This window comes from Trichoderma harzianum, assembly GCF_003025095.1.
Source record: "Trichoderma harzianum CBS 226.95 unplaced genomic scaffold M431scaffold_8, whole genome shotgun sequence".
NCBI lineage: Eukaryota > Fungi > Ascomycota > Sordariomycetes > Hypocreales > Hypocreaceae > Trichoderma > Trichoderma harzianum.
Genome location: NW_020209256.1, coordinates 203,470 through 229,851, shown reverse-complemented (window position 1 = coordinate 229,851; position 26,382 = coordinate 203,470). Strand labels below are relative to the sequence as shown.

Genomic DNA, 26,382 nt, shown 5'->3' with positions numbered 1-26,382 from the left:
CGTAGCTTACATGTATATTACTTTTGATTCGGGGGCAATCTCTCTGTACTTTTCTGTAAACTGTCAATGTGTACGTGAAAATCACATTCAGGCAGTATTCAGACATTCAGTATCACGAACCAACCATTCAGAATACTCTTAAATCGTGTTTCAATGTTATATAAACACATGCAAACAAATATGCAGTATACATGGATCCTCTTAACATCCCGGACTTCGGTTAGATTGAGTAAATGGCGGCGTTCAAAGATCAAGGAGGCTGAAGGCAAGTAATGGATATCCTATCTCCCAAAATACAGAAACAATAGTCCAGCTTGCAAAAATCAACCATAACCGTCTCTCACCCCTCTGGAGCGAACCACATTGCTGCACCCACTAATGAGTAAGGTTCAAATTCTGGATGCTGGTGCGTAACCAGAGGCAATCCCCTCCATCTCAGGACGATGTACAAACAGCCTCATTTACTTAGTGTCAGTGCTATTATCGTGGCTTACTACCTATTCTGGACTACTCCTAGCGTTTAGTGTAGTAGACTGGGAGTAAGCCAAATGGCTTATTTCCTAAGGAGGGACAGGGAGCAAGGAGTCTCTACAGATACGCAATTCGTTTACTCAATACTCTTTGGCGAGCCTCGGGTCGGAAAGTCAGAAAATTTGCCCTCTCAGGCAGAGATATAATATGCAAAAGTCGCACCTGTCTTCCGCTTCTTGCACATGCCAATCAACTCAACGAAATGGTAGAGGTATAGAAGAAGAGTCAATAGTGTACAGCAAAGGTTGACAATTGGTTCCAAGAACACAGTGCCAGAAATTCCACCAAAAAGATGGGCACTGAAAACAAGTCCATCACAGCTAAGGCCGGGGCAGAGTGTAACGCTGAGCCTTGAACCCAGAATTATGTAATTAGTGTACAGTGTAATTCTTCCTAATGTATTTACAATAAATCTCACTCTGTGTAAACCACTTTAGTTCCGTACTTTATTACACCAGGCATGAACACCGAATGACCGACGGGAGGCGTCGCAAACTCTGCCCAAACCCTCAATTCTCTCAACCTACGTTACGGTCTGCAATCTCGCGGGTATAAGTAATAACTCACCTACTACCAATGACCGAGATAAATAAAGCTGGCTATTCTGGAAAGTCATCTGGGTTAGAGCTTGTGTTCCAGTCAACCACACCAAAACACCCACGTGTGGCAAAAAGGCGTCTACTTACTCCTGCGAGACGAGCGCAGAACCGAGCATCCCAAGCAAGATACAGTATGTGCTGCTCTCTTCCTTCGAGAATCTAAGCTGATGTGCTTTTTTATATTAGGACTGAAGCAACGACAACTCAGTGAAGAAGAATCAGCAAGAACAGAGTCCAAAATTGATGACGAGTCATCCGATGTGGCCGCGCTACTTGACAACCAGCCTAATGCAGCAGCCACCTTGATACCTCCCCAAGAGTTAGAGCAACCAAAAGTCACTACTATATTTACCCATCTCTTATCCCCATCCTTTCGACTTCTTGAGGCACAGAATGATGTTTTGCAGCACGTGGAAAATACTCCACCCCAAGCTGAACCCTTCGTTTTACCAAGTACAAGAAGGCCGAATGACACGACCGGTACCAGTCAGTGGGACTATAATGACATGATAGTGTCTAGAGAGCTGGAACCTAACACTCCAACAGCTACTTCTCCGTGTCGGAGATACAAGATTATTCATCTTCCATACCGTCGACCAGCCATATTTTGACCGCGTCAACGCGCCTAGATCAGACGGGGGTGGATGGAAACCATGAGGGGAGAGAACGGCAAACAATAATCCCACCGACGCCGTTCCTACTGATCAACCATATCCGTTTACGTGATATGACATTCTTAGCAGCCACTCTCGCAATCGCAGCTTCAATTGGCGTTACCTCTGAAGACTATCTTAACGACAGACCCTCTCCCTTTTACACATTCAGCAACGCCACCTCTGTACAAACCGCAGCGCACTATTTCGAGCAAACTGTGAAGCCGCACCTTCGACCAAGCCTGACTCAACTCTCTCAGCTACATGCTTCATATCTCGACTTGATCATCATTCCTCATTTCAGAGAGCGTGCGGTCACTTTCGCTACCAACGACCCTTGTCTACGAGATCAGCAAGAATTGTTCGATGATATGATATCAGGTGGCTTGACCTGCTGGGGAAACGCTGACAATGGCGTTGGCACCCGACGTAACGGAGTGCCTTGGGATATGAGAAGCTGAGAGGCAAAACCATGGTTTACGAGAAAATGGTGGTTTTTACTTAAAGAAGATAATGAGATGCAGGATGCATCAAATTGGTGGCGGCAAATGCGTGGGGAAGACGAAAATGAGGTTTTCTTATAGAAGGCTAATACATACATGTATTTATGCAATACTGGATGGATGTAGACATGAGAACTAACAATGACTAAATGAGGTTCCAAATTGAGGAAGCTGATACATTTTAGTTTAATGTAATCGACACAATAATTACGATGATTGCATCTATCTGGCTAAATGTAGGTACAGATCTTTAGCTCCTTCCGATTCTTAATCGAAGTTGTCATAATAAGTAACGGTAAACCTGCCGTCAGTGTTTTGGATCACGCGGGCGTAGAATTTGCCCTGACCTTCACCACTGCTAAAGTCAATGGTAGCGCCGTCTCTAGCAACAGCATCATAGTCAACAATCTCGCCCGCAACTTGCTGGCTTTCAGAGACGAAGAACTTCATCTTTGGAGTGATCTGGATATTCATATTGTTGCGTGGGGCAATCTGTAAGTCCGAGTCAGCAGGTAGTCCACGATTCTAGGGTGGCTAGATCAGCATACCGAAGCAACTGGGGCAACTTGTCCACGGTTATTGACTTTCGCAAGCCCGACAAGATAGGTATTGTTGGGAACCGCAAAGTCGGTACCAGTTTTAATCTCAAAGGCACCAGGAATGGCACTTGGGTTGATCTCGGTAATCGTGGGGAAGCTTTGAATGATCTTCTTGTCAAAAGTGCCTATTTAGAAAAGTCATTAGCCTGTTGATCTTGTTCTATATGTTTAGGTAGTCAGTTCGTTCTCACTTCCAGGGACCCCAGTTGTACCAAGACGAGCCAACAGGCTCATGCCACTAGTGACTACAACGCCTGGCGCTGGTGCCGTAGGCACAGTGCCAACCCCTGTCAAGTCGCTCATTAGCATTGAGGGACATGTGTAAACTAGTTCGGATATTTTCCTACACGCATAAAAGTCCGCTCCAGTACGGACTTCAAAGCTTCCATGATAAGGAACGAACGAGGTGTACCACACATTCATCCAAGGTTGCTGGCCTCCAGTGAAGTCCGGAGGGTTCATAAAGACGGCATAGTTAGTGTTCTCGCCGCGCTGATTCTCTACAGAGATGGTGTAGCTGGTAGACATATTGATGGAAGACAGATTGTGGTCAAAATAATTCGTAAAATGAGCTTGCTTGCGTACACTGCGTGTATAATAGGGGATGGTAGCGGGGGGCATGGGACATGTTTATATAGATAAAATGGGGTGGAATTAATACATGTATTCTGTTATGCTCGTTAGCCAAGCCACACTTACACGTCTTGACAGTTAAGCTTCTCTCCGATACTAAAGCCTAGGCTCTGAAATGAAGTCAAAAATTATTTCTGTGTTACAAAAGTCAAAGAGGAGAACAATATACAGTGTACTACGGCTTTAAACACAAGCCACCATGAAAGCTGAGACCGGGGTCATGGAGCAATGTTTGGGCGCATCAACAAGAGCCTGGAACCACCTGGGCGACTCAGATCTGAAGCCGCTGCATGACGCTACTCTATGTAAGTGTCTTACCGGTCAATGGCTCCAACCATTAAGAGAGACTATTTGTCGGGTAGAGGTAACTACGTGTATCGTTTGGAGCGCCTTGGGGCTCCAGTTTCCAGGGACAAGGAACGTGCAGCCGGTGAACGCAATTGTGCGTAAGGCTCATGCATCTCAGCCGCGTCCCCGCTATAGCCCATGGGAGCGAGATACGTATGTTATTATGAAGTATTGAGCATTAGAAATTCCATTTGTCACAAATCAACTTTTGTATCTAGATACGAGTTTAGGCTTATGAAAGCCATGTGCTCTTCCATTTTTTCTTTTCGCATAGAGGTGAGTGGATTAGCTGCTAGCTAGATGATAGAGGCTTGCCCAAGGATGGATTTCGGGACATTTGCGCAACGGAGGCGGTTCCCCAGAGAGCTGAGTAAATTGTGTTTGTGTTCTTATGCTGTGCAAATGCATCCATCGTATAACTATTACTCTCAAGAGATACAACATTATTGAGTACTACGAGGAAGAACAATAGCGTCGATAGGTGTCACACTGCCCCACCCCAAGATGCACTACAAGACATTGATGTAAGGGCGGAGGCAAAGGCTTTCTCCTATTCGTAGTCTGGAACGGATAGGACCTAAGCCTAGGTCCATTACTCGGAGATCTGTGCCGGCTTTGTCGTTTCCAGTTTCTGAAAATAACCACAAGGTCCCAAGTGAAAAATTATTGGTGATTTTGACGAGACGGCATCTGGAGCGGCATCCGCGGTTTGGGCATATGCACGTCCTCGCACTTTACTCCCTTACATTCCTGGAGCCAACGATTGCATTGCACTGGCCATGCAAAAGCGCATGAATTGGCCCTGAATTTATACGTGGCATTCAAATTCGCCGTTCTAATATCCTGCCTGCATTGCCCTTACATCATGTAGGTCAACATACGAGTACATAGTAGCTTGACCACTTACTTACACTCATCGCTCATGCACCATCCTGATCTGAGACATTCTAGCTAATCCTACTCACTGATCAGCGGGGTAAACAAGGTCTTTCCGATAAGCCCATCGGAAGGTTTTGATTTGATTCAGCTTGGATATGTGCCTACGTGTCCCGAAATTATTGGAACTAAGCCAGCCGTGCCACGTAAGAAAGAAGAAGAGAAAAGCGCCATCGGGTTGCAAAAGGACCAATCAAATATCCATTTATGCATAAAGATCACCATATCACACTGAATTGGAGGCACAGCACCTCGTAAAGCACCACATTTAGTTCCAAATAGAATGCTTTGCTATGCCAAGACGATAATAGCGAGTGATACGGTAATCCGCATGCAAGCGGTAGATGATGTGGACAACAAGCCGAGGACTATGAGCATGCTGAGGGATAGAATGAAACAAGCAAAATAGAATTCGATGAGGAGAAGAAAGTGGCCATTTGAGTCTAAGATGGCCTAAAACTCATGATCTGAACTATGATGTCAATACGTCCAAACCTTACTGCATAGATAAAATACCTTAGACGTGCCTGATCTTGTATGAAGTGGGTAATGCAAGAGACTATGAAAGTACGGATAAAAAAGACCTGTGACATTGAGGTGAAAGACGCATATTTAATAGGTTCCGCATGCATTAAGCTCTGTTTATACCGTAGTGATGGTCCATTGCGTAGCCTTTAAGGTACGTTCACCTCCTCACGTCGAATATCTACATATTTATCCAACTCCTCCTGATCAATCGGCTTAACCTCATCGAGTAGCATCCACCAGCCTGACCGTGGTTGGAAAGTATCAAATACTCCTTTATTCTCACTGGCAGTTGCCATCATACCCACAGAACCTGCTATAATGGTTGTGTCATAGTCAAGCATTGTCGACGTATCCAGAACTTTGACGGGGACTTCGACCACGGCCTGTGGCACGTGTTTAGCTCTGATGATTGGGAAAACAACGTCATCAATAACGAGTCTCTTTCGGTCTTCATCTCCTTCTCCGTCGAATGAGAACATTTTGATGTTTTCATCTGTATATTGACGAATCTTCTGGCCTTCTTTATCCCAGAAGCAGAATGCCGTGATCCATCCGGATAGTGTGTCGATTCCTCGTCCTGATGCCTCAGCACCAGCTCTGTGGACTGCTTTCATCCAAAACTCTTTCGTAGCTTCGTCATCTGGTCGGTCAAATGTTTCAATCATTTTTCCCACGACTTTAACGAGTAGTTTGCTCCATTCGGCAGGCTCATCACCGAATGTCGCAAGTTTGGGCAGTCTCTCAAGGAGCTTTACCCAATCTTCTCTCTCACCTACAAGTGTGACGCTTGGGAAGCCACAGCCGCATAGTACAATGTACTCAAAATATGCCTTTGTAGTTGCCATCATAACCATTGCCGCGACGCTTATGTCATTGTCGGTTGTTGTGGAAAAGTCGGGCAATATCCAGCTTTGAAGATCTGGATCCCGCACGTTTTCCTGGATTAAATTGGTAAAGAGTTTTGCCGCATATGGAATGTCAAGATTTATCATGGTTTGAGGTGACAAGTCGATGACGAGTTGTTTTTTTCCATCATGTTCAACGAATAAGCTTCTCAACTCTTCGGCATGGGCATTGATATAAAAGCTGAGCTGTACTGTAATAGCCAACCAGATGTCATCAGGACGGAGGACGAGATGAAGATCTTGCTGAAACGCTCGGATAATTCCATCAACAAAACCATTCCCATAAGGTACCACGGCTAGCTGGCTGTTTCTATTGATATCCCCAAAGGAGTGATGTAGGACAACGCGCGACTCTGGGCCTTTTGGCTTGTTTGTTTCCGTTGCTTCGCTCATGCGTTCATCGTCGCTTGGTATATGTGTCCAACCTTTGGACGCCCTTTCGAGGAGGTGGGCCGATGAATTGGACATTTCATCTGTGTTAGAACCGACAACCTCAGGGTTCGGTCTCGTCACCACGCTTGCCTTGTATACGGGCAGGGGAATGTCTGGTTCTTGTTCGGGTTCTGATTCGGTAGATTCTGGAGGGAAATAGCGGAGTAGTAGGCTTTTAGTAAATAGGGGGCTCGCTATGACGGCAATCAAGCCGCAAAGGAGAGTTAACCTCCAGCTGAAACGCAGGCTTTCACGATTCATTTTGGTGGAAGTGAAAAGTCAGATGTGATTTTGACGATTCCCTTCAAGGGGAGAGTCGGGATTCTCTCAAGTTAAGGCTGGTGAGAAAGGCCAGATGGCCGACTTCACTGCCGTTCTGTATTCGTGTCAACAACGCGATAGCCTAACTATCGGCTTCAAAAATTCCTTATACCTTGCACGCCAAGCTCACGCATTTGGGGCATATCGACGGATACAAGGATACAGCTCCGAACCAATTGGCATCGTTCATCCCAAGTTTGCTGAACTAGTCTAGGAGAGCTTAAGTGTAACTCTAAATGCTGATGGATGAGACTCCACTCAGTGCAAATTACGAGATGAACTTGTCGAGTTTTCAGGCCATTTTTCAAGCTACTGTATCAGGTTGGCGCTGTGTTTGGCGCCTGTAAGTATTCAGTAATTCAGCAAGTCAGGCTCGGCTTTCCCCTGCTTCATTATATGTTGACAGAGAGATGCTCAGAGCAGTTTTTAGTGTGCTATCACCGGAATTTTGTTAGTTTATGTCTGTACTCGTAATCTCATAAGGTGTAAAAAGCAATTTTAAATTGATCTATATTCTATTTTTAATGTTGTAAATCTATAGCGTCTCGTGGTATCGTTTCTATAGCTGCACCCTCCTAATACGAGAAATCCCCCCCACTGTATTTTGTAAGACTCCGCTAATTCGACAAGTCGCCTTCTCCTATTATGATTCGTTCGTAAAAAAAAATGTCATAAATCATGTCTGAGACGTTTAAGCACTAGCAGCGATCTGGGCCTTGTGAACAGCGACAACTTCGGCCTCATCCTTGATGGTCTTGATAGCGGCAGGGCGGGCCTCGAGGCGGGTCTTCCAAGCGGCGAGGTTCTCAAGGTGAGACAGGTCGACACCAGAGCGGGAGTTCCAGAAAGTGCCCCAGACATAAGCGTCGGCAACGGTGAGGTTGTCGCCGAACAGATAAGGGGTCTTGGCTAGGCGGTCGTCAAGGAGCTTGTAGGCCTTCTGGAGCTTGTTGGAGTGGAACTCAACACCCTCAGGGGTCATGAGCTTGCGCATGAGAGGGATGTGCTTTTGGGCAATCTCAGTAGCCAGCTGGACGAGGAACTGGTCGTATTTGACACGTTCCAGGGTCCCTGCAGCGGGGACCAGACCGGCCTCGGGCTTCTGATCGGCGAAGTATGAACAGATGATGATGGTCTCCGAGATGATGTCTCTGGTCTCGTTGTCCAGCTTCAGGGCAGGGACATAGAGTAGAGGGTTGATAGCGGTAAAGTCCTCGCCACTGGATGTGCTCTTGCCAAACACATCAAAGTGAACAAGTTGGTGCTCAATGTCAAGCTCGTTGGCGACCAGCTGAGCTGCGCGAGAGCAAGTGTCATCGGCGATGTAGAGAGTAGGGGCCATTGCGAAGATTGTAGTTGGTAAGACTTAGAAGAGGCTTAAGAGTTCGTTTCAATTTGGTTGAAAAGAGTTTGAGTGGTTGATTGAGTTGAAAGCAATGCAGATTGAATTGAATACTGAGTCCCGGATCAAGCAGGGCACTTATATAATTATTGTTGCCCATTGTTGAGCACCGAATTGAAAGCCGGGTTGAGGCCCAAGTTGCCCACTACGGCTTCGGCGATTCGCTAATACTGCCAACATACGTACACCCATTAGAAAATTGTAAAAGCGCACGGCAACTATTTGCACCTGAAGCGGGGAGCCCAGCCAGTTAAAAGACAACAACCGGCGTAGGACACTGTGCTAGACACGGACGGACGACCCTAAGCTGCGGAGCTGTTAGCTGGCACTCAGTAAAGTTGGGAAGAAAATGCGATGGCTGAGGGGCTTCTTTGGCTGCAATTGTCAGCAGCTCGCCTCGCAAATGTTTGCGGCGGTTTCACAGTGGATTACTATGGTTGAGGGAATTCAGCAAGCAAAACAGGAGAGGGCAAGAAATTGCAGCGAAGCGGCGGTTCCTCGATTTTATATATTCATACACTTATACGGGCCCGCCGCCTTGATTATGAATACAAGATATGGCGCGATGCATTTTAGATTAGATATTATTACTGTCGATAGCTTCATGAGCGAGGATTGGATAAACAGCTGGCAGAGATTGCAGAATTCTGCATTGAATGCTACGCTGCCCTGGGGAACCCTTGAACAAATCGTCCTGTTGTTGTGTTGCAACGAGACTCTAGTGCGCTACGGTCGCCGAATCGCTGCAGGTGGTGTGTTAGAAGCAGCCAATAGGCACTTACATGTGAGAAATGATAGCAGGATCCGATATCTACGCACATATACGAGAGATGCGAGCCGTTACATTGATGGGATTGCTTTTACCATGTCTATAGAATAAAACAAACGCTTAGACAGAAAATTAACAAGATGTTCATACCAAAAATGTACTCCGTTATTCCAGTCGACCAAAATCACACCAACATGGCTAGCTCTTATCTCCCAGACGTCAATTTGTCCGAGTATTCCTGTTCCATCCCTGATGAAGCCTGCTGATATGGCTTGCTGTTGGCCATCCTGTATCTGCCTCAACATCCTGTAGGAGCTGTACAACAGCTGTCCGTAACCGTGGTTCCACCAAGCATTGTCCAGCCAGGAAGAGTGGCTGCACTGAGTGTATCCGAGCGGCAGGGCCTGGTCGGCCAGCTGCAATTCCGCATATCTTTGTACAATGGTCCTCTATGTCCGTCAATATCTCTCGGTAATAAAGCAGCATGGCCTGGGGGTTTGATTGGTCGGCCGGTTTTGCGAGGAGTAAAAGGATGCGAGCAAAGTGATAGTATGACAGCGTCGCTGCGGACACTGGTGATGGAAAGAGTATCTCGTCGAAAACCGGCTCCACCAGGCCTTGTGAGAGTGTTAGATGGCTGGAAAGCTTATAGTGAGAATATGGCTCAAATTGCACATCGAGTTGGGCATGCCACCGATCCAAGGCGTTCCAGAGATAGTCCCAGCTGCTATTCCGGTCCACATCCTTGGTCCCTTGATCACGCCGGCTAGGATTAGTGGCGAACTTGTCAATGATTTGAGTTATTAAGATGAATAGTTGCACCCAGGGTGTCTTGGTCATGGATGAAGGCTCATTGAGACTAAACTCATCATCGGAGCCTCCCAGCCCGTTATACGGGGTTTCACAGTCTAGTATCGATATCCTTTTTTGATCATACGAGTTAAGGAGATCGTGGGGCAAGGAGTGCCAGTAGCTGGCCAAAGCCGCAGGACTGCCGTGAAATTTGAAGGGTGTGAATGTCGGCTGTGATATTGCGCCATCGTTGGGGTATCTTACTAGTTGGCTCTTTATCTCCCGGATCCGCCTGAAGTCGATGTCAGATTTTGCTCACGTCTTTTCAATAATCAACTCATAAGGTTCGCCCATGTTTTGCAGAACAGAACAGCGAACAGCATGAGAAATATCAACAATTGACGGGGTAAGGTATTGACAATGATTCTATTTGCAGGCATAAGGCAAATACTTACGTGTAAAATTCATCATAATTCGAGTCAATCATTTCATAAACGGTCAAGATTGCATTACTCGCCATTGCAACATCCGTCAAGATCGAACTAGCTTCAGTAGTGTAAAGCGGGGACGGGTGCTGCGAGTTTGTAGCTGCTTGATGGTAGTAGCTGGCAGCTTTGAAGGCCCAGTCAACATTTCCTGCACTGGGATAAAGTTCCGTCAAGGCCAAGGTGCTCATGGGACCGCAGTTAGTCGCTCGGAAGCCGCCCAGATTGCTCAAATGCTTTGCAGCAAGTGCCGCTATTGCGTACTTGAGCACGGGGTGAGTTCCAACCAGACGAGGGACACAAGTCTGGAAGAAGCATTTGTCTCCGAATATATCTAACCTAATGTTGTCCATTAGAAAGTTAGAGGGCAGTTCGCGGCCAGGATAGAGACATACCATGGAGCCAGATTGTCTGTATAGTGCCGGAGGAGGAAGACAATCTCTTGTTCGCTCTCGAGCATAAACTCCGAGGCTAGGGCAGCAAGTCCCATCTCAAACTCGCCAGTTGATCCAGAGGATAGTAATCCCGGGGACTCCTCAGGGGCGGGTAAAGGAGCTCCGAAGTGGCCAACAACACTCGCTTCATTGACATGATTATCGCCGAAATCGAAGCCCAATTCGACCTGAAGGGGCACAGATGAATCCAAACTCTGCAGGGCGTCATCAGAATCTTTGGTAAAGTCCAATGACGGGATATCCAAATGCTCTGGTCTCTGGCTGGTCGACACCGTGTTATTGCGGCGGATCTCTATGACAGCATCTTCATTTGTCTCGGTGAGTTTCCCAGTAGATGTCTTTACATCATGAGCCTTGGCTTCTCGTACAGATTGCCTCTTCTGTCGCTTTCGAGGCGGCTCGGCGCCATTGTTGATGAACTTCCAGTCCTCTGGGTATCCCGGACACTCATGCTTACCAGACACACACTGCTTGCAGTTGGGTCTTGTCGCATCACACTGATACTACCAGTTAGGGCCTCTGTCGCAATGTCAACACCAAGGGAGACGCCGGAAATCACATACCTTGATGTGCCGCTGCCTGCATCGTTGACACGCTGATCCGGGGGACATTGCCGTTCGCAGCCTACGTTTACCGGTTCATACAGCAGTCAACCAGTGTATATTATGCCCCTCTCTCAGCTAACAACGACGGCCGGGCGAGGTGTTGGTGGCGGGCGGTGGAGGATGTTACCCATTGAGGTAACAGCTCAAGCTTTGGCAGAATCAGGAGATGTACGAAGTACTGAATTAAGAATTAACAAGACGTAACACAGCTTTATCCATGTCACATGAGGACAAGAGAGGGAAATGCTCAGATTGAGTTTGATCAAGCTCTTTCACTCGCTCCAAGCTGAGCGGCCCAATGTCGGTAGGATGACGTTGCTGCTTTTGGCTAAAGTGTCCGCGTATGCCGGTTTGGGCAAACCTCCCCAGTCCGGCATCTCACGGTTCTTTTGCCTCCACATCACTTTTCGAGGGATGCCCGCTGCTAGATCATAATAGAGCCTGATTCGTGAAGGGTTCCTGAATCCTCGCCGTCGTATCTGATCTATTTCACTACTTTGAAGCAAAGCGCCATGGCAGAGTCTACTCAGTCTCAAGCCAAAAGACGGCGGACGTCCACGGCGGAGATCAGTAAATATCCCGTCATCGCCGGGTACAGAATCTCTACCTATGCCGCGCCGGGGACCGTTTTGACCATGGATGAGCAGAAAATCATATACCATGCATGGAAGAGTGAGTATTCCATATTTTTGTTTATTCTGGAAAATATTCTCTCCACTGCGAAAAAAAAAATAAAAAAATAAAAATAAAAAAAAATAAAAACCAAAGCAGAAATCCCGTGGTCGCAATCATTTTTATTTGTAATGTTCGTCCTCACGACGATTCTGCTTATTTGAAGCGGTTGGGCCTGCGTCTGCATCATAATCCCAACTGTTGGTCACACAATCGAGAATACCAACGGCTAATGCTTCACAGAGAGCGGCTCACCACACAATGCATTGTGCTACACATGTCGCAAACCAGGCAGTATGCTAGATTGCGACACGTGCTGCCGGTCATATCACCAGAATTGTGTTGTCCCAAAGGTACCGGAGCGACAAAAGAAGTTCTACTGCGATGCATGTACCAAGAGAGGATGGCATATGCAGCCGCCATCATTTGAAGACAATAAATCGAATCATCTTCACGCCAAACCAGCTGATGAGCCTGTTCAAAGACCTGCAGCCGAGCCCGAAGAGCCCAAGCCAAATTTGGAGACTCGTAGAAGTAACAGGTTGAAGAAGGATGTGGCCAAGCCTGACGATACTGAAACTTCATCTACCAGGGTAACGTCAAGAAGGTCATCAGAAGAAGATGCGCGCACAGGTGGACAGGGTGACGTGATGCACTCTCTCCAGAGCCTACGAGAAAGGGTGATAATTCTTGAGAAGGAAAACGAAGCTTTAGGCCTTAGCTCACGCACGAAAAATCCAAGGAAGCGTGATCATAACTCATAGTGGGCAATTAGGGAGAGTCTTCTTCACTTAATGCGGCTATTGCTTTTTGTTTGACAGCGAGCTACAATACACAAGTTCATTATACTACTGCATAGACATGTTGAAGATATGTCCAAGTCCATGATTTCACAACTAAATCTTCTCTCCAGTAAAACCTAGCGTGTAAAGTCATCATTGCATCCAGCTCCAAAACACCAGAATACCAGTAGTTGAGAGCAAAGCCTGCTCTCCATCCTGTTCAAATTATTAAGCCATCTATTAAAGGCCCCAGTCTGGGATATTTACCTTTCCTGGGAAATCTGTATAAAGAATGACGTCAAGGCGATACCTTTTCATAAATCATAGTTCGGAATGCTCTCCCAGTGGCGGATGGCATTTCCATATTGGGCATAAGACACTTAGGTGAGACGCTCCGATAGGCAATCCGAGGCATGGAATCAAGCTTTCAGAGTAACTTCAGATGGGAACAATGGCCATGTTTGTGAAGACCTATTCATAGGACGAAACTCCATTGATGCTGTAAAAAGATTGTAAGCGATAAAGACAAAAAGAACCAAGATGAGAACTATAAAGTAGCCTTGGCTCTCCATCATCATGAAGATTCTGTCAGACACCAACTCCAACCATCAAACAACACTACTCCAAGCCAACAGCTTAAGTACATCTTCAAGAAATAATTCAGCTACAAAAGCTATTAAGATGGCGTCTTTTGCAAACCTCCCCACCAACAGAAAGTCCACTCCAGCTCCCTTTACTGTGTCTGTTCCAGAGCAACAGCTTAGCGACTTCAAAGCTCTATTGAAGCTATCCAAGATTGGACCAAAGACATACGAGAATGAATTGACAGATGGCCGATTTGGTATAAGCCGAGACTGGCTAGTTCAAGCCAAAGCAGAGTGGGGGAACTGGGACTGGTAAGCTGCAGCTCACAAACAACACCCGATGGGCAGCTTCGTAGTTGACACATTACATGTAGGCGCAAATGTGAAGACCGCATCAACAGCTTCCCCAACTTCACTCTGCCTATCAAGGAGGGCGGAGATGTTTTCGATATCCACTTCGTGGCATTATTTTCTCAGAAGCCCAATGCAGTCCCTCTTCTCTGCCTGCACGGCTGGCCAGGTAACTTTTTGGAGTTTTATTCCATTCTGGAGATCTTGACTCAGCGCTACACCCCGGAAACACTTCCGTACCATATTGTTGTCCCTTCTTTGCCAGGCTATGCCTTCTCTTCGCCTCCGCCCCTCACACGAGACTTTCAACTTCAAAACATTGCGAGTATTATGAACACATTGATGATTGACCTGGGATTTGGCAATGGATATGCAGTCCAGGGCGGAGATATTGGCAGCAAGGTTTCGCGTGTTATGGCTGCAACCTTTGACACGGTTAAGGCTATTCATAGTAAGTTACAAGCTAGATTTGCTTCATTAAAATACAATGCTAATACCCAATACAGTAAATTTCTGCATCATGCCCGAGCCAGAGGGTATCAAGGACGCTCATATTAGCGATATTGAGAAAGAGAGCCTGAAGCGAGCTAATACCTTCCTAAATCTCGGCTCTTCATATGCTCTTCAACATGCAACCAAGCCCAGTACAATTGGACTTGTACTTGCTTCAAACCCGATTGCGCTTCTTGCATGGTACGCGACTCTTCCACAATGTCATTCCAGGATCCAAGAAAGCTGATCAATGTATTAGGATTGGTGAAAAATTTCTTGCTTGGACCGACGAGGACCCGCCGCTTGACGAGATCCTTACTTCAGTTACACTATACTGGTTGACTGAGACTTTCCCACGATCCATCTACCCATATCGACAGGTAAATGCAGTCTAATTCTAAATTATTCTTGTTAAACATATGCTGATTAATTTATTAGCTATTTACCCCCGGCGTTATTGGAGCTCATGAGAACCCTGAATGGTACATCAAAAAGCATTTCGGCTACTCCTTCTTTCCAAAGGAGCTTGCACCAATCCCCCAAGCTTGGGCCGAGACGACTGGCACTCTTGAGTTCTATCGCCAGCATGAGAGTGGTGGCCATTTTGCCGCCATGGAGAAGCCCGAAGTTATGCTTGCAGATGTGGAAGATTTTCTTAGACAAGTTTGGGAGCAGTGATTGCGACCTGAATTATAGGTGGGGCTCATGGCATTTGCCCTTGGTATAAGGCTAGCTGGTCTGGGATGTCGCTTGGAAATGGTAGTCATTATCTGTTTATGTGCTGTATAAAAGTTTATTTGGTTTGAACAGACGAGCATATTAGATTGCTAGATAAGTTTGTAGCCTACCGACCAAGTCGGTTGAAGAAAAGTCTCCAATGAAATAAAAGTCCAAATAAGTTTCTGTTCCGCTACAGCTGATACAAGCTTTATCCACCAAATACATTCGACTGCTCCACATGACCGCTGCAATATCGGTCATTTATTAATGATGGTGTTTTATCGTGCCAACTTGAACAAATTTACTCAACTGCTGCACGATAGATGCTACGTAGACAGTGTCTCAGCCAAACATGTTCATGCGCCCATCTGACCTGTTGGTAATACAAAAATTACCTTTGACAGTTAGCGCTCCAAGCAGATCTGGCTCCGGGCAAAACTAGGCTACATCAGGCAAATTGTGTATGCTGTGGCATCTACGGATTCGACTGCTGCTAGATTCATAAGGGTAAGATGAGATGACGTCTCTGCTCGATAAGCTCAGAAATGGCAATTGGAAATGTAGGAGGCTTGCCTATATCTCTTTGTGTATAAGTAGTTTAAAATGGCTACCATCAACAATCTCATTCACTTATACAATCTTTTAGCCGCCATTTCGTCTGCTACATTCTACAGAAGCTCACAATGGCCTCACACCATGTCTCCAAAATCTTTATTATCGGTGGCACAGGAGTCCAAGGAGTTCCTATCGTTACAGCGCTGGTAAATGACAAGAAGTATCAAGTTCGGGTTTTAACTCGGGATACTTCTTCTCGCCGCGCCATTGAGCTTCTCGCTCTGGGCAATGTGGAACTGCTTCAGGGCACTCTCGACAATGAACAGACTCTTCGTGACGGCTTCAAGGACTGTGATGGAGCATTTGTCAACATCGACGGGTTTCACACGGGCGAGAAGGCTGAGATGTACTGGGCCATTCGCACATATGAGATTGCTATTGAGGAAGGTGTCAAATTCTTTGTATACGGCAGCCTCCCCTATGCACTTAAGCTAGGAGGGTATGACTCAAAGTTTAACGCCGGACATATGAATGGGAAAGGGAGAGTTGGACAATGGATTCTCTTCCAAAATATCGACAACAAGGATAGAATGGGCGCAAGTCTTTTCACAGTGGCTCCATATATCGACATGACTATTGGTGCTCAAACCGTCATGACGCCAACCATTGAGGACGGGACTCTTACCTGGCGCGTTCCACTCGGTGAGAGTCGTATGCCGTTGAGCTACCTCGAGGATTGTGGCTATTATGTCCGTTGGCAATTCGATAACCCTGAGCGTGCCAGCGGTATGGATCTTGTAACTGCGATGGAGCATATCAGTTTCAAAGACTTAGCTACTGCATTTGAGAGTGTTACAGGTCATAAAGCACAGTATATGGATGTATCATTGGATGAGTACTGGACCACGGGGGCCTTGTCAAAAGTTGCACACTCACCAGTGGGCGCTGGAGTTGATCCAAAGGATCCCAATACGATGACTACGCAACAAAATTTTACTGGATTCTGGAACGCGTTTAAACATGAGCTATTCAAGGTAGACTATGCTCTTCTAGATGAAATTTATCCGGAGAGAGTCAAAAGCGCAGAAGATTGGTTCCGTCAACAGGACAAGGTATTGCAAAGCTCTGGCAAGGGAAATCTCTGGGATAGAGTCCAACCCGAGAACATCTGGCCGGTTCTGAAGCGAGGGGAAGATGGAGGAAAGAAGTAACGTGTATTTTATTTTATTAGACAAGACTGCTCGATTTCTAAAGGAGTTTAAATAATAACAGGCGATGATACTCAAACGAAGTGAGTAGGTGCGCCAGATTCACGCAACTGATGTCTTACGCCGCTTCCGTGGCTTGGTCCTTTTTCTTCTTCCACTGTTCAAAATCTGGTGCCATGAAGATTTTGCCATCGACAATTTTCCGGATCGTACCTATGGCCACCATGATCCACAGCAGCGTTACTATGACCGACGCAATCTAGTTTGCAGTTAAATTAGCACCTAATATCGTAATGGTTTTTTTTTTTTTTTTTTTTTGCGAGGACCAATCGCAGAGCCAAACATTAAAGAGAAATGGTTACAATAGGAAAGGTATGTATAACTTACAGTTCCCAAAACATTGAAGAATCTAGACGGCAGTTCTTGTCCAATCGCAATAGTTGCGCCAGCCCACACACCGAGAGGAAAAGTAAACCCCCACCAACCAATGTTGAAGGGAAATTTACGTCGACTAATGCTAGCCAACGCAAAGAAGATCCATGCCAGGCCGTTTGCCCACATGATGAAGCCAACAATCCAGCCTATCACGTATAGTATTTCTCCGGAGTGGGTGCCCATCATGCTAAGAGTGTCAGTTTTAGGGAAAACTTCTGCTGCGACTTTTCCCAACTGCATGATTGCATATCCGCCTTGACCAAGAGGCGCCACGGGCAAGAACATGGACACAATGGCCTCTGGGGGCGGCAGATTGTGCATTGAAAGGCGTTGGTAGAAGATCACCAGGCAGGTGAGAGACAAAGGCATTGCGGTACCCCAAAGAAAGTATGATGTGATGAGAGTCCACAGAGCATGTTGTTCGTTTTCCAAAACTTCGGCTACAACTGCACCTATGGCGGACGCAACAATGGGAGCGGCGATAGGCAGAAGCCAAGTTGCAGAAAGCGTCGCCAACTTGATGTCGTGAGTATGCATACTGGCAATTACGTTAGTTCTGGGGATTGTGTTTCATAGTTTATAAAAGGTCGGTAACAGACGTGGCTTACATGACAAATGGTATCCAGTAACAAATTATGATCGATATAGCAGCATCAATCCACCACAACGTCCATGCCTGTTGAACAGATTTTAGTTAGATATTGAGACTTGTCATACTTAGTTACTGTGACTAACCAATGTAACCGTCCAGGGACCCCATGCCGGTACGCAGACAAGGACAATCATTTCAACGATTGTAGAGAGAGCAATTGGAAATGCTCCCAAGAGAAGAGGTACTGCCGAGTGTCTAATCATGGTCATGAAGAGCCCAGGGTATATCAAATACCGAAGAGCGGATATAAACGTGAAGAGGATAAATAGTGTAAGGTTGAGGACGAAGAAGATGACAGAGATCCAGTATAGCCACGCGCCATTATATGGAAGATTATGAAGAAGAATCGAAACAATTCCAGTGCCCATGTTGACTGTAAACCATCTGTAAACCTTTTAGACTCCATCCGCGCAGAGTAACACAAACCAGGAGGTTCAATCACAACGCGCCCTTCCAATGACCAGGCCAAGACATGAGGGGCGAGGGGAAAGGGCAATGTGTAGACGTACGCTGGAGTAAACGCGCGAACAACGATCCAAATATTCTTCTCGCGCTTCTGTAGCGGAGGCGGACTAATGTCCATTTTGTCCATTTCGCTTTGCGGGGCATTAACCGTAGGATCTACGGCCACGTTGTCGGGCGGTGATAATAGAGTTGTCGAGGAGGCGGTGACGCCTTCTGTCCCGTGCCTTGAATCAGTCAAAACCTTTGTTCCATTAACAGCACATGTTCTCTTCACATTGCCATCCATGATGGTATCGCTTCCTACACGAAGGAGGGGCCCTCTCGAAGGTAGCAGGAGAAAAAGATCAGCAGCGGGATACTATGCCAGAGGGTATCGAATTTTGTCGGCTAAACGCGCAGGTCTCAATACTTATTATATATAAAAACCCGTAAAGCTTTAGAACTGCCTTTTACATCGTTGGTCGCAGCTGGACCAGTAGGGCGCTGTCCCTGACTAGTGGAACAGGGCTCACCGAATACCCGGCCCAGCCCGCTCAACTTACACATTCAATGGAATCTGCCGTGATTGTAGACATTTCGCGGTCCACAGTAGGCCAAGGAAGGCCGTAGTTCGTATAATAAAGCAGATTATAATCACTAAAAGCTGAAAAGAAGAATTGTTGAATCACCGGCTCAAACACCGAGCAGAACAATACCCGGCCCGGCCGCCTGAGCTCCACTGGTGGCTTCGACTACTATGCATGAAGAAATCCACTCCGCAATAAGGATCTCCGGCCAGAAGCTTGTTCAGTGGACAAAATTCGGCCGCTATTGCCCTTGTATTCCCGCCGGCTTAGCTTGCGGCATCTTCCTTTGCCACCTTTATTAGTCAAGTTGTCCTGTTGCTCGAGAAATTGAACAATACAAAAACATCAAATCCCGCGGTGTTTGGAGAAACACCTGGCGACTCATAGATATGCTAGCATCAATCTCAATCGAGTCGCGGTTAGTTCACAGGATCATTTCGTGATTGGTGTAAAACCGCAGCGTCTTGTTGGAAAGCAAGGGGTTTTTGTCTCCTCCACATCAATTGTCCATCAACGTACCATGTCCCAAGCAAAAAGAGCAGTGAAGAAAATGGCAATGCCCCCGGCAAAGTTAGCATGCCTGCATTGGTACATGCCGTTTCTTTTCCCCTCCTGAGACTGTTTCTAACGGGCCGCAGTCGCGCATCGAGAACACGTTGTGATGGTGAACTACCATGCCACAACGTAAGTTGCATAACAATACACACGCCATATTAGCAATGCGAGTACAACAAGATTCCTAACGTTGCCTTCTAGTGTGAAATCAGAGATCGTGATTGCTCTTATGTTCCCAGTAAAAGAGGCGGCTCACGGAAAAGCCGCGTTCAGAGAAAATTCCTTAACAAGAGCGATGCCTCGAGGTCTCCTTCAACTCAGCGTCTGTCTTCTCCTCTTGTTGTTGACTTTTTTGAATCATAGTTAATTCGTCTTAGAATTCCTTAACCCCGAGAGTATTGAACACTTTATTTCCCCAGGCGCCGGCCTCAGACGCCCCGAAACCATTGGAGAGCAGCAACCATTATATGCGAAAAGCGAAACTCTTTCAGTGACAGAGTCGATCGACGACCATTGTGCGAGGATATATGACAGCGAGCAAGCAATGTAAGTTAGACTGCTCAATATGTTCTGGTGCTGATCTTAAAATTAGATTGACTGATGACGAAGCAAAGTTTGAACGCATACTACATATTTGTACATCAGTATTTTCCAATACTTCCTCCACCGAAAACTCGTCCAACTCTCGATTGTCCGATTCAATGGCCGCTCTCGGCTGCGGAAAAGATAATTCCGCATCAATCGATCTCTCCACTCAGTCTTGCACTCTCTGCCGTACTTACTCTGATTCCTCTATCGCAGGAGACACGCTGTACCGCCGCGGCATGTGTCTCGTTTCGAAAAGCTCTAGCTCAAAAATTCTCACAGGCGGCCCTTCAACGTATTGACGCAGATTCAGAATATCTCGATTTTATCTCAGATCGCCAGATAAGCTCTATGACCGCATTTGAGCAACTTTCAATATCCCGCGATCCGTTGCACCCACAAACGCCAGTGGAGCTAGAAAGCATCCTGGCACTGCTTCTTCTGAGCAACTATGAGCACACAGAGCGTGCCAATTTGCTCAAAATGACAGCTCGAGCAAGCCAAGCGTTGATAATTGCAAAGAATATGTCCCTTCATCGGATGGGTCTCGAAAATGACACTTTTTCAGAAGCCAAGAGGAGAGCTTGGTGGATGACAGTTCGTAATTTTCACACATGGAGATATGCCAAATCATTAACTGGCGAATAGTATTTCTGTGCTCATCTATGTTCTGTGGTTCGACAAAGTGTGAGTGTCGGAGAACGACACGTTGAGAACCAATCCGAACTTGCTAACATCAATAGGCCTGTTTAAACGTAGACGATGACAGCCATTTCACAACTCCATATCCAAGGTTGGAATCCGATCCAGAAGTGAGCTGTTTCATTGGCAATTGTACGTGCGCAAACTAATTCTGGCATCTCAGGCATGGTTGATCTTCCTCGAAGCTCTACGAATCGGGGTCGCGAGTGTCAAGTTTACTGCCAGTTATAACGAACATTTAAGCTCGCACGCGGATATGTCTAGGATTTTCGAGCAGATGAAGATGCTCGACAAATGGGTGCTTCAGGTCTCCGTTCGGATCGAAAGCTATGTACCTGTTTCAAGCTCAATAGAGTTTGACCCTGCCTACGAGTCAGCGACCGCAGAAGTAATGCGAAGGCTTGCTCGCATCAGATTATCCAGGTACCTTTGCTTCTAGTTTCGCAGTTTTTTGCATATCCCAAGGTTATTAACCACATTACAGCACAAGAATCCGTCTTCATCGATTTCGAGCCTTCTCAGACACGCCACTCTTCGCCGAGAATCACTGTGATCTCTCGGTTCCTAATACTCTCAATACTGCTTCCAGCGTGACCAGTGATGCCGAAGCAAGTGTCGCCGCTTATAATATGATCCAGTCGCCTCCATTCACAAACGATCAGTCCACCGAAATTTGCGTGGCATCAGCTCTAACAATTGCGCGGCAGCTACAAAGATTGCCGATTCCCCAGACATCTGACGGGGTGATTAGTCGAGCGATGCCTACCTGTACATGCTGTGCAATGCAAGCTAGTTACGTTCTTCTAATGCAATTCTATAAACTTCACGCCATACTCCCTGCCGCACGAATATCATCAGGCGACTTATCTGTGGATACAGAACGCCTCCTCGACGAGCTCCGGCATGGCTTGGAGGATATCATCGGGGCAATGAATAATTTCGCCGTTTCGTTTGAAGCCATTGCGGGAATGCGAGGTTCGTATATCTAGTCAACTTCTGAACCTGCATCAATATTGTTGTGTTGACTACGTTGAATGCTGATATTGCTGTTGCTTATATATTAGATGAGATTGAGATTGCCTATCATGTTGCTTTTCCATATATGGCAACAGTCCTAAAGTAGTGATGGGGAGTCCGAGTTCAATTTTGTGTCATTGGGAAAGATTTGTGTCTTCTATATTGCTCCCTTCATTTTTACACGCCCGCAAAACAAATCTTCCCCTCCAATCTGTTGACCAAGAGCCCATGCTTTACCAGATATCTTTTTGCTCATCCAGATTCAATTGCATTCCTTCAAAGTAATCCAGACGTGCTGCTCCTTGACTGCACCTACAAGACAAACCAGCATCAGATGTTACTCTTTGACATGGTTGGAGTCGATTCCTGTCACCGGTCGTTTTGCATAGCTTTTGTTTTCCTTTCAGGTAAAACTAGTCAGAATAATGCTTGAGTATTTAGAAAACCTCCAGCCTCTTTATCAGCGTAACCTGTCCTTAGTCATACTGACGGACAAGTGCCTGGCGGCGATGAATGCTGCGGTAATTTGGTCCTCTTCGTCCAAAGCCCTGCTGTGTTTATGGCATGTTATTAAGGCAGTGCTTAAGAGTTGCCGTCCATTTTTATATCAAAGAATGGCCAAGCATCAAACGAGGCAGAAGAAGTGACCAAGGGCATGCTCTATGCATTTTAGCACTCTATCATAGCTTCCCCAGACGAAAAGTCATTTGGAGAACGCTTGGTCACATTTGGGCAAAATGCGGCGGCGAGCATCCTGAATCAGTGGGAAATATGAAACCTATCAGCTCAAGCCATACAAGGAGATAACTTGAAGTTCCCCAAAGTTATTTCCTCATCTCATAGTGGTCATATAAGGCCCGGCGCGGGGTAAAGGTTAACAACAGCTAAGGAGATGTGCAGACTTTTAGTGCGTAATAAGCAATGTAGACTACCACGAACTGTATCGCAATCGTGATGTCACCCCGATATTGACGTACATTCATAATGGTATCCCCAGGTCGTCTCCCAGGCTTTTGAAGTAGCCGCTCGCCTTATAATGATGATAATCAACATCTTTAAGACGGCCACACCATCATCACCCACGCATCCATTTAAATTGGATGTAGTTAGACGCGGGCTTTGCGAGAAATCAAGTTTTAGTTATCGCGCCACTTTGCTCTTGACGTCAGTAGTAAGATAGATTATATTATCTCGAACGCCGCATCCTATCCGCCAACAACTTGTCACTTTTAAAACCGTTTGTCAACCTAGTAGCCTCCGTCTTCCCTTGGTGCGTGGCCAGTACGGAAACTAAAGCTTCATCTCCGACGTTATAGCATCAGCCATGGACAGCTAAAAATACGACGCCATGGCTGTACTAACAGGTTTCCCCTTTCTGAGCGGTAGTTTGCCTAGATATAGCTCTCGCGCATTCCTACTATCTCTCAGTTATCACAGCAGCCTGCCAACAACCCGTCGTTCAATGTCCTCCTATCTCGTGAGTCCGAGCGACTTACACAATGCCATTAAGACGAATCCACCATCCGACATCTCCCCCGAGCCACGAGTTGTTCCTTTATGCGCCTCTTGGTTTCCATCCAATGACGATAAGGGCCGCACGGGTTCTCAGGTATTCCGCCAGGAGAGAATCCCGAAAGCTCGTTTCTTCGATCTCGACAAGGTTATTAACACGCACTCCCCCTTTCCTCATATGATACCCAACGCCGTGGATTTCGCCGCCTCTATGAGTGGGTTGGGTATTCGCAAAGAGGACATTCTGGTAGTGTATGATACAAAAGAGCTAGGTATCTTCTCGGCACCGAGGGTAGGATGGATGTTGAAGGCTTTTGGCCACCCGAAGGTGCACATCCTCAATAACTTCCGGCTTTGGGTGGAACAGGACCTTCCGACAGAACAAGGGGAGATACGTGGATTCAAGCATTGTGCGTACCCGGTTCCCAAGCTAGACGAAGGGAAAATTGCCAGCTATGAGGAAGTTCGCGAAGCAATCATGGACCACAATAAGGAGGGTAGAGAGGGCATACAGGTTCTGGATTCACGATCTAGCGACGAGTTCAGCGGAAAGTATCCAGGATCAGGACCAGACTCACCGTCAGGACACATGCCCGGCTCCATAAATATCCCATATGACCTAATGCTGGATCCGGAAACGAAGGCATTCTTGCCGTCTGATCAACTGATGGAACTGTTCAGAACGAAAGGTGTGGATCCTCTAAAGCCAATTATCTCGAGTGGAACAAGCATCACGGCATATGTAATTGAAACAGCGTTGAATGAGACGCAATACGGTTCTTCCGAATCACGTAAGGTTTACGATGGAAGCTGGAGGTCAGTTTCTAGCCTCTAACCCCCCCTTCCCTCCCTTCCCACTCTTCCTACAAATCTTTTTCATCAGGACAGTTAAACTTACCTGACTATCTCATAGTGAATGGACGCAAAGAGTACGGGCATCAGACTATTTGGTTCGGAAGACACAGCCTTGAGTATAACGCTTGATGAAGAGCATGGAGAGCTCATTTGTATAATCGATTGAGGCGTGGATTGGATTGGAGGGCTTGATCGGAAGGCAGGTGAAAACTTCGTTCCTGGTGCAAAGTAGGGTGAAATAATACCATTGGGGCCATATCTCGTTTGTTGACATTTCATATTAATACTTTGGGAAAGATGCAGGATGACGGATTTTCTCGAGATGTGTGCAAGGACAAGGTTAGGGTGCCGAATCTGGATTGTTCCTATGACCTTTGTCTCTAAGTCACCTGTGTGCTTGATCACTGCGCCACACAATCCCAGATTCAACAAGCTGACGTACTGTAAAGTTCCTGATGGCGTTGGATTGGATGACGTTTTTACACTTTTCTTATTGGCTGGAATATCCAATGGTCATCGAATGGCTAACAGCTACGTAGGAATAGAGGGCGAGGGAAACCTAACCTGCGCTTAACATTAAAAGTATGACGTAAAAGCGGCGAAACACTCCACGGTGTTTCGCATATATTTCACTAGCTTTGGCTATATAATGGCAGCTCCATCAGCGTCGGGAGCATAAGTATAAATATATACAGTGCTTAAAGCTTGGGACAAGGCGAAGTAAATGCACTCAATGAGATGATTCAAACATTTTTAGTTACTCTTTCTATCCATAATGCGTGTCAAGCACCAGGAACCATCTCTTTGCAATTCTCAGAATACCGAAAACCCCCATGTCGTGGGTCACTGCCACCAACTATGTCCACATGAGTCAACTTCCCGACTTTCCCATCTAGAAGACCTCACACTCAGTTTATCGAATACGTCAATTCGAAGTTTGGCCGGAGCTACTAGCGGGGTGGCCTCTAGTATTGTAATATGTCCTCTGGACGTTATGAAAACCAAACTACAAGCTAGACATGGTCTGCAACTATGGACGCTCGACGCCGTTAGCAAACGACGTTCATTTCAAGACAGAGGCATGATAGGTACTGGGCGCGCAATATGGCATGAAGCGGGATTGGTTGGTATGTATCAAGGACTGGGACCCGTCATGCTCGCAAGCTTCCTGAGGGGAACAATACACTTCCCAATATATCATAAGATCAATGATTTTTTACTAGACAATTTCAGTAAGTCACCTCTGCCACACACACTCCGTCCTAATAGCTGCGTGTAGTACTAACCTGTACCAAACGGCCCACAACGTATATTGGTATCCTCATGTGTATCAGCAGTTGCTGGAGGTGCCTGTTCTACATTATTCACATATCCATTGTGGCTTATCAAAACCAGATTACAGTCTCAATCAAACATCTCTATCGAGAATACCACGAGAGAGTACAAGTCCATCATAGATGTCGTTCGGAAGATGTATTACCGAGAAGGCATCATTTCGTTTTATTCAGGGCTAACTCCGTCATTGCTTGGTGTAACAAACGTGGCTATACAATTTCCGCTGTATGAACAATTCAAGAGATATTTGACAGGAACAGGACTTGGAAGTTGGCGTGAGGACCAGGGCCGGTCTCAGGTCTTGGGGATTCTGGCAGCCAGCTCCGCGAGCAAAGCATGTGCAACTGCGGCCACATATCCACACGAAGTTATTCGAACAAGATTGCAAACACAACACTTAGCAATGCCACCATCATACAGAGGCTCATCCATGGATGCAGGTGGCCAATTCAAGGAAATAAACAATAATGGAGGGAGGCCATGGAAGTCTTCCGTTATGTACCGAGGCATAGTCAACACACTCAGATTAATATTGCGAGATGAAGGTTGGCGTGCTTTGTATTCGGGGATGGGAACTAGCTTGATTGGAGCAATACCAGCCTCTGCCACGACAATGCTGGTGTATGAAGCAGTAGTGCAGCTGATTAACAAGTCGAGGACAGAAGGGAGAAGAAAGCTCAAATTGTAGGACGATTCAACCAATGCGGACACTCTCGTTCTTTAACGTTCTTTATTGTTGATAATTAATAACACAGCTCACTAAAGTGTATATGTTTATATATAAGACAATATTGATACAACGGAACACAAATAAGTACATTTCTGGTACGCATTGTCACGGCC

The 26,382-nt window shown here is 46.3% G+C and overlaps 13 protein-coding genes across 13 annotated transcripts; 7 read left to right on the top strand and 6 right to left on the bottom strand.

Moving 5' to 3' along the window:
- Nucleotides 1–1,012: 1,012 nt before the first annotated feature.
- On the top strand, nucleotides 1,013–2,244 carry M431DRAFT_531959 (hypothetical protein; the record flags this gene model as incomplete). Its single annotated transcript, XM_024920845.1, has 3 exons — nucleotides 1,013–1,261; nucleotides 1,317–1,644; nucleotides 1,677–2,244. The coding sequence occupies exons 1-3, from the start codon at nucleotides 1,108–1,110 to the stop codon at nucleotides 2,242–2,244; spliced, it is 1,050 nt and encodes a 349-aa protein (XP_024772751.1). The 5' UTR covers nucleotides 1,013–1,107.
- Nucleotides 2,245–2,553: 309 nt separating this feature from the next.
- On the bottom strand, nucleotides 2,554–3,413 carry M431DRAFT_496402 (hypothetical protein; the record flags this gene model as incomplete). Its single annotated transcript, XM_024917488.1, has 4 exons — nucleotides 2,554–2,778; nucleotides 2,835–3,010; nucleotides 3,077–3,172; nucleotides 3,233–3,413. 4 exons carry the CDS (start codon nucleotides 3,411–3,413, stop codon nucleotides 2,554–2,556), a joined length of 678 nt encoding a protein of 225 aa, XP_024772750.1.
- Nucleotides 3,414–5,388: 1,975 nt separating this feature from the next.
- Nucleotides 5,389–7,045, bottom strand: M431DRAFT_509443 (hypothetical protein). Its single transcript, XM_024919291.1, has one exon. The coding sequence runs from the start codon at nucleotides 6,926–6,928 to the stop codon at nucleotides 5,477–5,479; it is 1,452 nt and encodes a 483-aa protein (XP_024772749.1). The 5' UTR covers nucleotides 6,929–7,045; the 3' UTR covers nucleotides 5,389–5,476.
- Nucleotides 7,046–7,679: 634 nt separating this feature from the next.
- M431DRAFT_88590 (hypothetical protein) lies at nucleotides 7,680–8,330 on the bottom strand (the record flags this gene model as incomplete). The annotated part of the gene is made up of 1 exon (XM_024923927.1): nucleotides 7,680–8,330. One exon carries the CDS (start codon nucleotides 8,328–8,330, stop codon nucleotides 7,680–7,682), a length of 651 nt encoding a protein of 216 aa, XP_024772748.1.
- Nucleotides 8,331–9,223: 893 nt separating this feature from the next.
- M431DRAFT_145888 (hypothetical protein) lies at nucleotides 9,224–11,713 on the bottom strand. The gene is made up of 4 exons (XM_024912716.1): nucleotides 11,455–11,713; nucleotides 10,832–11,388; nucleotides 10,407–10,775; nucleotides 9,224–10,243 (listed from the first exon to the last, which is right to left on the bottom strand). Exons 1-4 carry the CDS (start codon nucleotides 11,500–11,502, stop codon nucleotides 9,379–9,381), a joined length of 1,839 nt encoding a protein of 612 aa, XP_024772747.1. The 5' UTR covers nucleotides 11,503–11,713; the 3' UTR covers nucleotides 9,224–9,378.
- Nucleotides 11,714–12,008: 295 nt separating this feature from the next.
- Nucleotides 12,009–12,932, top strand: M431DRAFT_89415 (hypothetical protein; the record flags this gene model as incomplete). Its single annotated transcript, XM_024924027.1, has 2 exons — nucleotides 12,009–12,168; nucleotides 12,412–12,932. 2 exons carry the CDS (start codon nucleotides 12,009–12,011, stop codon nucleotides 12,930–12,932), a joined length of 681 nt encoding a protein of 226 aa, XP_024772746.1.
- Nucleotides 12,933–13,631: 699 nt separating this feature from the next.
- On the top strand, nucleotides 13,632–15,062 carry M431DRAFT_145884 (hypothetical protein; the record flags this gene model as incomplete). The annotated part of the gene is made up of 5 exons (XM_024912715.1): nucleotides 13,632–13,846; nucleotides 13,909–14,336; nucleotides 14,392–14,578; nucleotides 14,637–14,757; nucleotides 14,816–15,062. 5 exons carry the CDS (start codon nucleotides 13,632–13,634, stop codon nucleotides 15,053–15,055), a joined length of 1,191 nt encoding a protein of 396 aa, XP_024772745.1. The 3' UTR covers nucleotides 15,056–15,062.
- Nucleotides 15,063–15,780: 718 nt separating this feature from the next.
- M431DRAFT_88712 (hypothetical protein) lies at nucleotides 15,781–16,863 on the top strand (the record flags this gene model as incomplete). The annotated part of the gene is made up of 1 exon (XM_024923942.1): nucleotides 15,781–16,863. The coding sequence occupies one exon, from the start codon at nucleotides 15,781–15,783 to the stop codon at nucleotides 16,861–16,863; it is 1,083 nt and encodes a 360-aa protein (XP_024772744.1).
- Nucleotides 16,864–16,978: 115 nt separating this feature from the next.
- On the bottom strand, nucleotides 16,979–18,315 carry M431DRAFT_89234 (hypothetical protein; the record flags this gene model as incomplete). Its single annotated transcript, XM_024924004.1, has 4 exons — nucleotides 16,979–17,119; nucleotides 17,248–17,833; nucleotides 17,904–17,971; nucleotides 18,031–18,315. The coding sequence occupies 4 exons, from the start codon at nucleotides 18,313–18,315 to the stop codon at nucleotides 16,979–16,981; spliced, it is 1,080 nt and encodes a 359-aa protein (XP_024772743.1).
- Nucleotides 18,316–18,455: 140 nt separating this feature from the next.
- Nucleotides 18,456–18,671, bottom strand: M431DRAFT_49616 (hypothetical protein; the record flags this gene model as incomplete). Its single annotated transcript, XM_024917460.1, has 1 exon — nucleotides 18,456–18,671. A coding segment is annotated over one exon (216 nt), but the record flags the coding sequence as incomplete, so codon positions are not given.
- Nucleotides 18,672–20,643: 1,972 nt separating this feature from the next.
- On the top strand, nucleotides 20,644–21,943 carry M431DRAFT_88762 (hypothetical protein; the record flags this gene model as incomplete). The annotated part of the gene is made up of 6 exons (XM_024923949.1): nucleotides 20,644–20,715; nucleotides 20,767–20,805; nucleotides 20,862–20,930; nucleotides 20,984–21,243; nucleotides 21,305–21,795; nucleotides 21,885–21,943. The coding sequence occupies 6 exons, from the start codon at nucleotides 20,644–20,646 to the stop codon at nucleotides 21,941–21,943; spliced, it is 990 nt and encodes a 329-aa protein (XP_024772741.1).
- A 1,242-nt stretch (nucleotides 21,944–23,185) lies between these two features.
- Nucleotides 23,186–24,320, top strand: M431DRAFT_88427 (hypothetical protein; the record flags this gene model as incomplete). The annotated part of the gene is made up of 2 exons (XM_024923904.1): nucleotides 23,186–24,165; nucleotides 24,263–24,320. The coding sequence occupies 2 exons, from the start codon at nucleotides 23,186–23,188 to the stop codon at nucleotides 24,318–24,320; spliced, it is 1,038 nt and encodes a 345-aa protein (XP_024772740.1).
- Nucleotides 24,321–24,908: 588 nt separating this feature from the next.
- Nucleotides 24,909–26,341, top strand: M431DRAFT_521300 (hypothetical protein). The gene is made up of 2 exons (XM_024920461.1): nucleotides 24,909–25,436; nucleotides 25,503–26,341. Exons 1-2 carry the CDS (start codon nucleotides 24,980–24,982, stop codon nucleotides 26,225–26,227), a joined length of 1,182 nt encoding a protein of 393 aa, XP_024772739.1. The 5' UTR covers nucleotides 24,909–24,979; the 3' UTR covers nucleotides 26,228–26,341.
- Nucleotides 26,342–26,382: the final 41 nt, after the last annotated feature.